The 13,289-nt window shown below is 38.3% G+C and overlaps 1 protein-coding gene across 2 annotated transcripts in view; it reads left to right on the forward strand.

Moving 5' to 3' along the window:
- The window catches only part of FAS (Fas cell surface death receptor), a 28,520-nt gene extending 16,434 nt beyond the window's left edge, over positions 1–12,086 (forward strand). Inside the window, exons 3-9 of one of the 2 annotated variants that reach the window (XM_005875943.2) lie at positions 3,142–3,279; positions 4,363–4,471; positions 6,510–6,568; positions 6,723–6,794; positions 8,204–8,265; positions 9,210–9,234; positions 10,094–12,086. In XM_005875943.2, the coding sequence (XP_005876005.1) occupies positions 3,142–3,279; positions 4,363–4,471; positions 6,510–6,568; positions 6,723–6,794; positions 8,204–8,265; positions 9,210–9,234; positions 10,094–10,431 (803 nt within the window). In that variant the 3' untranslated portion in view covers positions 10,432–12,086. The remainder of the gene's footprint in view (positions 1–3,141; positions 3,280–4,362; positions 4,472–6,509; positions 6,569–6,722; positions 6,795–8,203; positions 8,266–9,209; positions 9,235–10,093) is intronic. The other variant, XM_014547487.1, reaches the window with a different exon arrangement.
- Positions 12,087–13,289: the final 1,203 nt, after the last annotated feature.

Below are 13,289 nucleotides of genomic sequence, written 5' to 3' on the forward strand. Positions count from 1 at the left end.
GCTGTTGCAAATGGTAGGAGTTCCTTCCTTTTTACAGCAGCATAGTAGTCCATTGTGTAGATGTACCACAGTTTTTTAATCCACTCATCTGCTGATGGGCACTTAGGCTGTTTCCAAATCTTAGCTATTGTAAATTGTGCTGCTATGAACATAGGGGTGCATATATAAATATTTCATATTTTTAAAATGCAAATAAAAACAAAGGTAATATGCTTTGAATGTCAAATTGTCAAGGATTTTGGTCTTCTTGCTTTTGTTTGGTCTTGCTTTGTTTCACATTCATTTAAGGAGTGATTTCAGCCCTGGTGAGTTTGCTTATGAGCTAAGAATGCTTATATACCATTATTTCTTTTTAATTGGAGTATGTGGGTCAAGAACTTAAAGACCTTTTTACCTACTGATACAGAAATCAATTTATAAGAAAATGTTTTAAGAAAATGGTCAAAATAAAGGGAAATTCCGTGTGTGTGACATTTCATTATGATAATCAATGATGTGGAATTAAGTAAATTTTGGAGTAGTCAAAAGCTAGAATATTATGGTCAATCAAAGTCTTGGTTTCTGATATATTTCTAATATATTACTCAATGTACACAAATTCCCTTAAGGGATTTCTTTCTTCTTCTTTTTAAATTCTTTATTGTTGAAAGTGTTTCCTTCAAGGATTTCTAACTAATCTGCTGGCTGAATTAACTGGTTCTCTCTGCTCCATCTCTAAAATGTCCTGGATGGCATCCAACACACGCTGAACACTCCACCCACTTCTAGTCCCTCCTGTTGAATTTTAGGCTTTATTAGTATTCAAATTGCTTCCAAATCTGTGATGTAAATATGATTTTATTAAATATTATATAATCAATGGTATATGAATATAAAGAGAAGACAGATTTTAGTTCTGTGAAAACTACTTTGAATGCTTTGGAGAACTTCAGTAAAGGTGAGCTGCTAAACTGAGTTGATGACTTAGGTGAGGGCAAAATCAATGGAAAAATTATAAAATTATAAAAATCTTGAAAGCTTCTCATACAGATTATTGGTGTCTTTAAATTTTCTCAGGTTTGATGCTGGTCAAGGGCATTCTGGTTGCAGGTTTGATCCCTGGCCCTAGTTGGAGCACATGCAGGAGGCAACCAATCAGTGTGTCTCTCTCACATCACTGTTTCTCGCTCTCTCTGTCTCTCCCTCTCCCTTCCACTCTCTAAAAAAAAAAAATGTCAATGGCAAAAAGGATTTGGGAGGATTCAGGTGAAGATTAACAAAAACAAACATTATTTTTTTAGTGATTTTCTATCATAAAAGTCCTTGCCACATACCATATCCAATAAGAATTTTACAGTGTACTATATCATATACAGATATGCACATACATATTACATATACATATACACACATGTATATACGTATACATTGGTATTATAAGAGTGCACAAAAATGATTAAAATGGTTATCTCGGGCTAATTAATATATTGGTGCTATTTGTACTTTCCTGCCTTTTCCAAACTTTCTACAATGAGCATATGTACAATTATACTCAGAAGAAAAATGTATTATTTTCAAGAAAACAGCTACTCATTTTTATATTTTGATAAATTTAGGTTGTGTACATTGGAGGAAAGAAAGAAACCTGTGATTTATTCTCTCCCTGACATGTTGTAGGCATTGTGCTAGGCACATTCTGCAGGGTTGTTCATCCAAGAGGACAATTCATTTAGAAACTAGGATAATGCCACTGGCAAGCAAATAACATGTACTTTGGCTTGGTTTTCTTTCAAGTATTGCCACAGCATTATAAAGCCCCAGTGCACCGTATTGGAATTCAATTCCAGGTTTCCAGGTTTTTTTTCTATTGACGGAATAGTGTCCTTGTTTACGAAAATGTCATATGTTTACATTAATTTGTTTATGTAGTAAGCATTTTGCTTTGTCAAAAGAATGCTACGAGGTTGTTGAGAAAGTCATATGCCTGGGAAAGACATCATCAATTATGTTTGCTATACATGTGCGTAGGGCAGATTAGACTTTTCTTGTTCTTCTTAATTATTTATGCCATCAGTAATTGGAGTCACTAGTCATGCTTCCTCTTACATTCCCCTTTATATTTTCTGACACTTCCTTTTTCATTCTCTATCTTTTTTTGCCCTCATCTAGTTTTCCCCATAGCATTTATCACCACTTGATGCCATATATTTATTTGTGCGTTACCTGCTTTTACCCTGAGAATGTGAAGTCTTGGAGACCGAGGCTTTGCTTATTTCCTGTAGTACCTCTAGCTCCTAGGTAGTGCCTGGAACACAAGAGCCTTTAATAAACACTTGTTAAATAAATATATTTTCCAGGAAAAGGCATTGTTGTGTAATATTTACTCACAGCAATATGATGACTTGTTTTATTGTTAAAATCAATGAAAGCAAGTGGGAATATCTTTGAAATTGTGGGCATGAAGATAACAAATCTGATGATTAATTTGATTATAAATATGTTCATACCTGCCCACCACAACTTACTCTGACCCGTAATGGCAAAGGAATAGAAAGAAGAGGGACTGTGAGCATTTGCTAGGCAGGCCCTGTGCAGTTCGGGTAGCAATGCAAGGTATTATCTCCATCTTATGCATGAAGAAATGGAGGCTCAGAGAGATGAAGCATCTTGTTAAAGCTCACGGGGCTACTAAAGATTTCACCAAAGTCTTTAGAACCTCAAATGTGCTTTTCCTTACATGTACTCTTATCTGCACCTGTGGACTTTGGAAAATGAAATGAGAAGCCAGAAAAAAGTGAATGCTTTAGGTCATCTCAGTGGCCAGCAGCAGCTATCTCCTAGCAACCTCTCCCTTCCCCCACCAAAAAAGTTAATAAGGCTTTTTTTTTTTTCTGGTGCATTTGGTCATTCCAGCCTCCGCCTCCCCACTCCATTTTCTGTCACATGTTACTATTGTTAATCATCCTGCATCACTCTTTCAGCTTTTGTCTTGGGAGACTTTCTGTCTCTTGACATGATTTTTACAATAAGCATCTCCTCTATTGCCTATAGATCATTAGCCAAATTTCCCTGTCTTAGCAGTGTTTTGCTGCCGTACCTGCATACTTCCCATGCTGTTGCATTCAGATACTTGCTCCACTTTTCTGTCTCTTGTTTTGGCAGGTGAACGGAAAAAGGATGACTGCAAAGCTGATGGGGACAAACTTGTCTGTGAGCCCTGCTCGGAAGGGAAGGAGTACACAGACAAGGAACATTATTCTCCTACATGCAGAAGATGCGGGATTTGTGATGGAGAGCATGGTACGAGTCTTAAAAAGCCATTAAAAGTGACTAATTGTGATGCTCCATGTAAAATCATTCATAATATACCTATAATTGGAATTTGGGACCTACTCTGGTGCTATGTTTGTATACAGGAATGGGTAGGATGGGGCTGACTGGGGTAAAGCAGGGTCAGGGACTGAACTAATCACTGGGCTAGACTCTTATGAGCCGAGTCTGGGCGGTCTCCCAGATGAGGAGACAGACTAAATATGAACCCTATGAACAGGGTTCATTAGCTCCAATCAAAAGTGCAGAAACTTTTTTTCCTGCCTTGATTTATGCATGTGCAATGGCTCTTGTTCATGCCAGAGAGCGCTCAGAAACCTTCAAATCCAAGGACAGAAGATCCTGAGAGGTGGGTGGGATGCTTCACCTTCTTTGGGGATCTAGTTTATCCTGATAATTCCAATTGGACCCCTGGATTTTCATGACTAGCCCAATCTATTTTGAGGGCCCAGATTAAAATGTAACAGAAGTACTCCCAGTTTTGCTTGACATTAAGAAATCTCTGGACATAAGTCTTTCTTGTCTCCATTAGAGCCCTAAAGCAATGTTTCTCAACCCTGGCTGTACATTAGAATCACATAGGGAGCTATGAGAAATGCCAATGTTTAGGTCCCACCTTAGACCAATTAAATCAGAATCTCTAATCTCTAAGGGCGGGCTTTGGCATTGGTCTGCTTGCCCAGGTCGGGGTGAGGCTTGACAATTTGCATTTCCAACAAGCTACCAGGTGATGCTGATGCTGTTGGTCCACAAGCCACACTTCAAGTAGCCAGGCTTTAGACTAGAAGAACAGGGGAGCTATTTAAGCAAAGGTAGGGGTTTCTTGGTTGCTGGATTGTCTATCCATTTAACACTCTGCTAAATGATTTCAACCATTTCAACCTGGGGTTGCCTGTTTTGTATGTAAACACTAGTTGTATTCCTAAAGTCATGATGGTGTGACTGCTCATATAAGCAGCAGATCTCAAAAATCAATGCTGCTCCTGCCCATCGTTTCCATAGCCAGTGTATAAGTAGCTGCTATAACTAATTGTCTACAAATTGAATTTCTAGGCTTAGAAGTGGAAAAAAACTGTACCAAGACCCAGAATACCAAGTGCAGATGTAAATCAAACTATTTTTGTAACACTCCTCCATGCGAACACTGTAACCCTTGCAGCACGTAAGTTTTGTTCTTTTACTGATTAAAACACTAGATATACCTTGAGAGATAATGTCTTCCTAGGGGGAAGCAGCACTGGGTTCTAGTCTTGCTTTGCCTCCAAACAACTGGATAACCATTTGTTTATTCAGACATCCAGGCTCCAAACATGTATTGAACCTCCTGTGGGCTGGCCACTTCTAGCCACTTAAACTAACCATATGAGCAAGACACATTTCTGGCATCGAAGCTCTCAGGCTAGAGGCAAGGACATTAAAAAAAGGCGTGGTTATTGAATCAACTCCATGTGGCAAACATCAGAAGAAACTCGTGCCTAGTGTGTTATGAGTTATTTAGAACTTTTCAACCTTGCTGGGGGAGATGCAGTGAAGATATGACACATGGCTTGAGTCTTGAAGGAAGGTGAGCATGGATCTGAAGGACATTTCAAGCAGGGAACCAGCAGGTGCAAAGAGACAGGGGAAGCTCTAGAGAACAGGGTACCTGGCTGGAGTGTAGGAAAGACTGAAAAGGAGCCAGGGCCAGATCATGAAGGGTCTTGTCTTTCATGCTAAAGAGCTTGGTTTTGACCCACAGTTAGAAAACCCGACCATGTCACTGTTCTCCTCTTCCTCCTCCTCCTCCTCCTCCTCCTCCTTTTCTTTTTTCTTTTTTTAATCCCTACCCGAGGATATTTTTCCATTGTTTTTTAAGGAGAGTGGAAGAGGGAGGAAAGGACAGAGAGAAATACTGATGTGAGAAAAACACATCAATTGGTTGCCTCCTGCATGTGCCCCGAACAGGGCCTGGGCTGGGGAGGAACCTGCAACCAAGGTACATGCTCTTGACGGAATGGAACCCGGGACCTTTTGGTCCATTGGCCGACGCTCCACTGAGCTAAACTGGCTAGGGCTAAACTTTTCTTCTGATTAACAGAGTAAGTTTAAGCAGACCACTTAACCTCTTTGAGCCTCAGTTTCCTCACATTAAGATGCAGACAATCGTCACTTGTCTTTAGGTCACATATTTGTGAAGATCAGATTGGGTAATATGTATTATAAAAATAGCTTTTACTTTGTAAGACACTGTTTTGCATACATATAAATATAATTAAGATTATATCAATGTACCACTCCTTAAACTTGTAATCATCTTAGGAGTCACTTAGGAGTTCACCTAGTAGGCTTGAAAAGTAGGAACATTATACTTGATGTCTCTTATTTACTAGAAAAAATTTAAGGTATGTGCACTTAACCTAGCCTCTCCTTTCTAGCCCCAAGTATCTGAGACAGCCCTCATGATGACAGAAGTAGGGATTGGAGTTGGAGGGAGGGACTAATGTAAGTCAAATAATAACAACAATAGCAGTTCTAAATACTTCATAATCTTGATTTAATTTTCTTCTCACCATAAGCTAAAAAGCAGGTAATACTGTCTCCTTGTTTTTGGTGAGAAAACAGGCTTGCGGTGGTTAAGTAACTTGCTCAAACTCACCGAGTTAGGTAATGGACAGAGCCCAGCTTTAATTCAGACTGGGTCAGTGTTTGACTGTCTGAAAAAAAAATATGGAAACCTCTTGAGTATCCTAATGGCCACTTGGTGTTAAAGAGCGAAACCTCTAAGGCCCAGCGGAGTAGGCTCCCTCAGGAGCATCATGGGTAGTGGCTGTTGTCTGGCCATTTTTATTGTTCGATGGGACTGCTTTGAAATTGCTTTTGGTAGTTTATCATTGTCTCCTAATCTTTTAAGAGCACAGCTTATGACCAATTTTAAGTTTATGTCAAGATCTATTTCATTCTTTTTCTTTTCTGCCAATACTTTATTACCTTCTTTTAACTCTGGGTATTTTAAAACATAGTCATTCTTTGTTCATCCAAACATCCAAATTATGTTACAGATTTTTACCAGCTCTACCATGCTAATCTAGAAATAGTTGAGGGAATATGTCTGCCAGAGATGCAAAAATGACTACAATGACCCGAGATGTATAGTGTGTCGTTGAAAATGATCAAGGAATTAGCCCACCAGGCTTTTTGCATTTTCTCTGTATTTTTTTTAGGTGTGAACATGGAATCATTGAGGATTGCACACCAACCAATGACCGAAGATGTAAAGCAGGTTATTACTTTTTTTAATGCGTAGACTCTCCTTTCTCCTATTCCCACAGTAAAATATGAAGAAAAGCCAATCCCTTTTGATTCTTTGAGAGTACCTTGTTTAATCTTAAAGACTGCTCATTTTCATGTAAAATGTCCAATGTTCCAATCTACAGGATTCACATCTCACTTACACTTCCTGTGGCTCCTGATCCTGGTTCCAATAGCAGCTGCATTCATATTTTGGTGTAAGTTCTTACTGTGTTCAAATTGCACATTGAAATAACTTGGAAAGGACTTGATCAAAGAATTCCCCTCTGTCTCCAACCTATAAGAAAGCTTCCACTGGGTAGGTAGCTAGTCCTGGTATATTTTTAATTCCTGCCACCAAATGCACTCATGAACGCTGAAAGAATAGATTATATTATCCCTCTGCTACAGTTTTTGAGCAACCATTTTGGAGCACTGAGTGGCTTTTCCCATCCTCACTGTGTTTTCATCCTGGCAGCAGCCAAGTTTGCCAAGAATCAGAAGTAATCTCTCACCGTCCATCGAGATGGTCCCGTGCATTAAGATAACACAAGAAGCAAGGGCCTTGCTGGGAAAGGCATTGCAGGGGACACTTGGTAAATTCGTCCCTCTCTGTGCCTCCTCACCCTTGCTCAAACTCCATGATTTTATTATTTATCCACCATAATTTAAAATTTTATGCAAGGGTTACCTAGTAAATCAGCAGATAAGCCAAATAAGCCCAAATTGAGGGTAATCATAATTACACCAGAAAAATCCCTTTTAATCATTCCTAAAACACAGGGCGATGCAACTTTCAATCACTCTGAAGCATTCAATTGGAATAGGCTCTGTCTCTTCATTTTAGCTGAAGGTAAAGAGGTTGCTCAGCTAAAAATACGTACAGTATTCTATGTTTAAATACCATAACCATGCTTGCAGACTCACACATTCCTTTCTCCCATCTCATACTGACTTCAAGGTAGATATTCATTGAGTGTGTATACTTGAGTTATTTGTGAGTGCATGTACTTGAAGTTCTGGGCATTAAATGCCACCCCATGGCAAGCTGATGTCAGCTTTCCATATCCTGTGCTTCTATGCCCTGCTGTAGCCATGACATGTAGCTCCAAGTTGATGAGAGGAAATAGTGATGTCACTCAATAAGTCAAAAGCCAGCTTTAGGTTAGGCCACTGTGAGGTAATTAGATGTCTCAATTAAGGTGTGGCATACTGCCCGCAGGCATGCTCAGTGGTTAAGCCTCAACCTATAAACCAGGAGGTCATGGTTGATTTCCAGTCAGCGCACATGCCTGGGTTGTGGGCTCGATCTGCAATGAGGGGAGTGCAGGAGGCAGCTGATCGATGATTCATTCTCTCTCTCTCTCTCTCTCTCTCTCTCTCTCCCTTCCTCTCTGAAATCAATAAAAATATATATATTAAAATATATATTTTAAAATATGTGGCATATCTCCAGAACACTTGACCTGGTGGGGTGAGATTGTCCAAAATCAGGACAATTGTGTATTTTAGGGTCACTTTACATTTCAATGAATTTCTGCTTTTTTCTCACACTTCTCTAGGGTGACAGTAGTATTTCCTCCAAGGCTGAGACCTGAGTCTGATAGAAATTTCTTTCATCTTTTAGGGGTGAAAAGACGGCGCCGGAATAATAATCTTCCTCTCTTTGAACCTATATCTCCAGATACTGTAAGTGTTGAAACATGCATCAACTTTCTTAAAAACATAGAGAAGGTAGTAATCCAACTTTTTATTTGCTACTTTTTTAAAACAAGCATTTATTGTGTCTGTGTGTGCATGGGTTAGAAGGCATCAAAAAGTAATTCAGACATGAGGCACAGTATATAAGTAAGCTCCGTACAACGTAAGAGTTAACACAGGACTTAAGTGGGAGGCTGCTCAAGGTGAGTTGGAAAAAGGATGTGGCCAAGCAACATGTCCCACGTCGGTGTTATTCGTGCAGAGAAACTACAGACATCCTTTACCAGAGCATGGATTCGGTATCCAAGCCCAAACAGACAAAGCTCTACAGCCCACTATAAATAGGGCACAGCTCAACTTTCTCCAGCCACTCGTTACCATAGCTCCCACTATATTTCTTTTCCAACATGGAATCAAAGCATTTCAAATAGCAAAAGTTACACAGGGAAGATAAACCAGTTCACTTCATGAATAATGCTTTTTCTCATTTAGGGCTAGGGCTCAGTTGGAGTTATAGTTTTTAAAATCAATATAGTACAAAATAATTTCAATTTAAACCATTTTCTCATGTCAAAAGGAAGAATAGTTACCGTAAAAAGAGTTTTTGAATGATTATGTTTATTATGTTTGTTTTCGTGAGTCTATATGAAACATAACCTCAGTACATTCCATGAATTCCCTGGGTTCCTTGAATGTGTAAAAAATAAGCCAATATTCTTTAGTTTCTGGAAATGCCGGAACCTTTCAGAATAAAAATTTGAATGATGAAAGAATCCTTAATCACTTCATCTAGTTAATTTTATATATCAAGCAACTGGTTGTACTTCCTTCAGTATTAAGGAAAAATTTAAAGATTACATTTAGACTATTCTAAGTATATTTTTATTTTTTTCTCTTTCTGTCCATGTGTTGTTGTTGTTTTTTCTGTCCAGGAAATGCCCCCAGTGATTTCTTCAGGTAAGGCTTTTATCATTTTATTTCATAGAGCTGGCTTCCATAGGAGTAACAGGCCAATTTTAGAGTAAGATAATGTTGCTAATTTCAGTGACATATTGTGGGGTCTTGCTATTCTTTGAACTTATAGTTCTTCCCATTCACCATCCAGGGTTTTTCAGGCAGTTTGTTTAAATTTATAACTAATATTCCTAGTTAAAAATAAATGAGGTAGCAATAAAACACTATATTCTGAGGCTTTGGAAAATTTTCCTTTACAAACATTTAGGTGTATTATAGAACTTCTGCCTAAATTGACTTAGAGGTTAATCTAAATTGTAGACTCAGTTATTATTGGTGTGTACCAGCTCTGTAACAACAAATTATTATTCTATTCAGTTTTCTTTTTTGAGCTGTGATTCAGAGATAAGATGATCATAAACCCTTTGCCTATCTATTAGGTTTGTAGGTCATTGAAAATCAGACCCATAGGGGACCTTAGGGGTGATCTTTTCCAACCTGTTGATAGATGAGAAAAGAAGACATAGAGATGTTATGTATTTTGTTCAGGTCATAGAGCAAATTACTGGGGATATAGGATCCTTTGCCTATCTATTAGGTTTGTAGGCCATTGAACATGAGAAAAGAAGACATAGAGATGTTATGTATCTTGTTCAGGTCATAGAGCAAATTACTGGGGATATAGGACGTCTTGGGATTAGAAGGCAAGGTTATTTCTGTTTTTGCATTTCCCTATCAGCTCTTTAGATCTCTAGGACTAACCTGTATTCTTAAGTACTATAAGAGGAGAAATAAATGGTTTCCAATAATGGCAATTTTGTTTACCAGAACCAATTTTCAGAGACTATTCTCTTTTTTTCAGACATTGACTTGACTGATTACATTAGCACTATTGCTGAGCTAATGACAATAAGTGAAGTTAGAGATTTCGTTCGGAAGAATGGTCTCAAAGAAGCCAAAATAGATGAAATCAAGAATGACAATCTCCAAAATACAGCTGAACAGAAGGTCCAGCTGCTCCGTAATTGGTATCAAGTTCACGGGAAGAAAGACGCATTTACCACTTTGATTACAGGTCTCAAAAAAATCAAACTTTGTGCTCACGCAGATAAAATTAAAGATATAGTCCTAAATGACATTACTAGTAAACGTGAAAATACTAACATTACAAATGAAAATGAAATTCAAAGGTTGGTCTAAAGTGAAAAACAACTAACTCAGTTTTGAGTACAGACATTAGATAGAAAAATTAGGTAAGTTAGGTGAGGGCTCAAATATTGCTTAACTTTTTACTGAGCATATTTTCCTTTTTACATTTATTATACTTGCAGGGCTATATATTTATGTGTTTCAAGGACCTCATGATTCTGTCTTCAAGATTATTTAAAATCTAGACATGCCTGATTAAGAATAAATGCAGTGGCATGTTAAGTATGCACATAGGTGTGTTTGCAAAGACAAAACATTGGGGTCACGTTCTAGTATCTAATACTTTATTAGATTAAAAAAAATTAAAGTTAAAATCATTTTTTGGTATTTCTGGTTATCCTTTTTTGTTAAGACCTTATTTTTTTGTTTGTTTGTTTCCATTTCTCTAACCACGGCTAACTGTAACCTGTTCAGGAGTCTTCAATGCTTTCTTTCATCTCTCAGGGAGTATTTACCTTTTAAACTCCTAATAATTTCCTTCATAGGCCATTACTGCCAAAAAAAACCTTCCCCAAAACCACATTATTATTTATTATGTGAGGATTTATTATGACAGCATTATGTGTAAGGCACTGGAAATGTGGATAAGAAAGTAAATATTTCAAAAGGTAGGTTTTATTCATAGGTATGATTCTGTAGATGTGAATATAATTACTGTACAAGAATACAAAGGTCTACCTACAGGCTGACCCCATCCATCAACATAAGCTATGACCTCTTGATGCAGTGTCATAATCACTGGAAAAAGCAACTTTGCCTCTAACCTCCCCAGTCCCTGGAGGATGATTCTAGAGATTTTGCAATAGTATTTGTCAACTTTGTTTGAAACTCAGCATATTCAGGGAAAGCTTATGTATACCTCTGAATGCAGAATTTAAATAAGGTTCTACTTCAAAGATGTTTACATAGATTATTGGCATTTCATTGTGAAAGATTTCAATTTTGGATTCACATAGAAAATGCCAACTCAGTTATGCTTGAAATTTTATATTTGTATGCCAGCGTACTGCATCAAAATAATCGACCACTTTCTCAGGTGCCAAAACAGTTCCATCAGGAAGTATTCCTAGAGAATCATCACCTCTTTGTTTTTTTTTCTTGATGTGTGTCTTGAGAGCCTCTATACTCCCAAACCTGGAAGCACTATCTATGAAACACGATGAGCCACTGTAAGCTATGCTGCTCTTAGAAACGTCTAGCCTGGTTTGGAGAGATTCACTGCTCTCATAAGAGGTAGCTCTGTGGTACTCACAGACCCATGTTGCCCGCCAAAGTTAATGAGGTAGTTTCTTATCTTGCCCTGTCCCCCACAAAATGTTCAATGACTCCCCATTTATTCTCTTGCTACAAATGCAGCTTACACCCAGGTTTTAGGACTTGTTATTTCTTGCAGCATCTTAGACAAACAAGCCCCTCTCCCCACTGCCACTTCCTCACTTCTACATTTAGACACTTTAAAAATGTAAGTTAATGTGAATTTTAATAAATAGTATTTATATTTGTATAGATGTAAACTGAAGATAGTTATAAACTGAAACAGATATCTCAAAATACCTAAACAGCTTCCACTGAAGGAAAATTTTCCCCCTTATGTTCGGAAATGTAAAATGTAGATAAAAATGTTTAATTAAAATCATTTTTTGGTATTTCTGGTTATCCTTTTTTGTTAAGACCTTGTTTTGTTTGTTTGTTTGTTTCCATTTCTCTAACCACGGCTAACTGTAACCTGTTCAGGAGTCTTCAATGCTTTCTTTCATCTCTCAGGGAGTATTTACCTTTTAAACTCCTAATAATTTCCTTCATAGGCCATTACTGCCAAAAAAAACCTTCCCCAAAACCACATTATTATTTATTATGTGAGGATTTATTATGACAGCATTATGTGTAAGGCACTGGAAATGTGGATAAGAAAGTAAATATTTCAAAAGGTAGGTTTTATTCATAAAAAAGCTCAATAGGGATTTTGAAATATTCTTTCCTGCATACTTTCCATTGTGGTTACTTGGTGACCACTGGACTATCTCTTTTTAAAAATTTAATTTTAATAATATATTTTATTTAACCCATTATGCCCAGAGTATCATTTCAACATGTAATCAGTATAAAACCATTAATGAGATCATTTGCATTTTTTTTTACACTAAAGTCTTCAACATCTGGATTGTATTTTATTTATACTCACAAGCACATCTCAGTTTAGCCACATTTCAAAGGTTCAATAGCCTCATGTGGCTGGTGGCCAGCACATTAGATGGTGCAGGTCTGTATCTTTGTCAGGACAGGTTCAGCAGCCTTGACTCTGTGCTGGCCTGTCAGGCCTGCTACTTCCTAGGCCTGTTCAATGAGGTCTCTTCACTCTGGTTGGTGGGAAAGTCAGTACCTCTCACCGACAGTGCCTTACGATTCTGTGCCTGGCTCTTGGTGTCCTCCCTGTGCATGTCCACAAGGTATTCAGTCAAAGGCTCCAAGGAACCCCTGTACAGATTCCTGGAGCTCTCGCTCTGCATAGCATCCTCCTTTTTCAGCTCTCGGTTTCTGAAAAGTCTGGCAGCCTCTGTCTCCTTAACTCAAACCTCTGTGCCTCCACTCAACAAGGTGACAGTGCCCTGCTTAGGGTCCCCTCCTGGGCCAGGGTCTGGAAAGTGCCTCTGGGCAGAAAGTCTGAGTGGTCATCGGGCTCTCCTCATTAGGTTTTCTTCTCTGGAGGGTCACAGTCTGTGCTACCTGCTGTCCTGTTTTCTAGCGGTAGACAGCACGAGGCAAGTCTGGCACTGGTTATTCTTCATGGTCAGAAGCAGAAGTCCTACTTTGCAAGGTGAAGTCGAGTTAGAGAACATGATGTGCTCACT

This window comes from Myotis brandtii, unplaced genomic scaffold, assembly GCF_000412655.1.
Source record: "Myotis brandtii unplaced genomic scaffold, ASM41265v1 scaffold475, whole genome shotgun sequence".
NCBI classification, from domain to species: domain Eukaryota; kingdom Metazoa; phylum Chordata; class Mammalia; order Chiroptera; family Vespertilionidae; genus Myotis; species Myotis brandtii.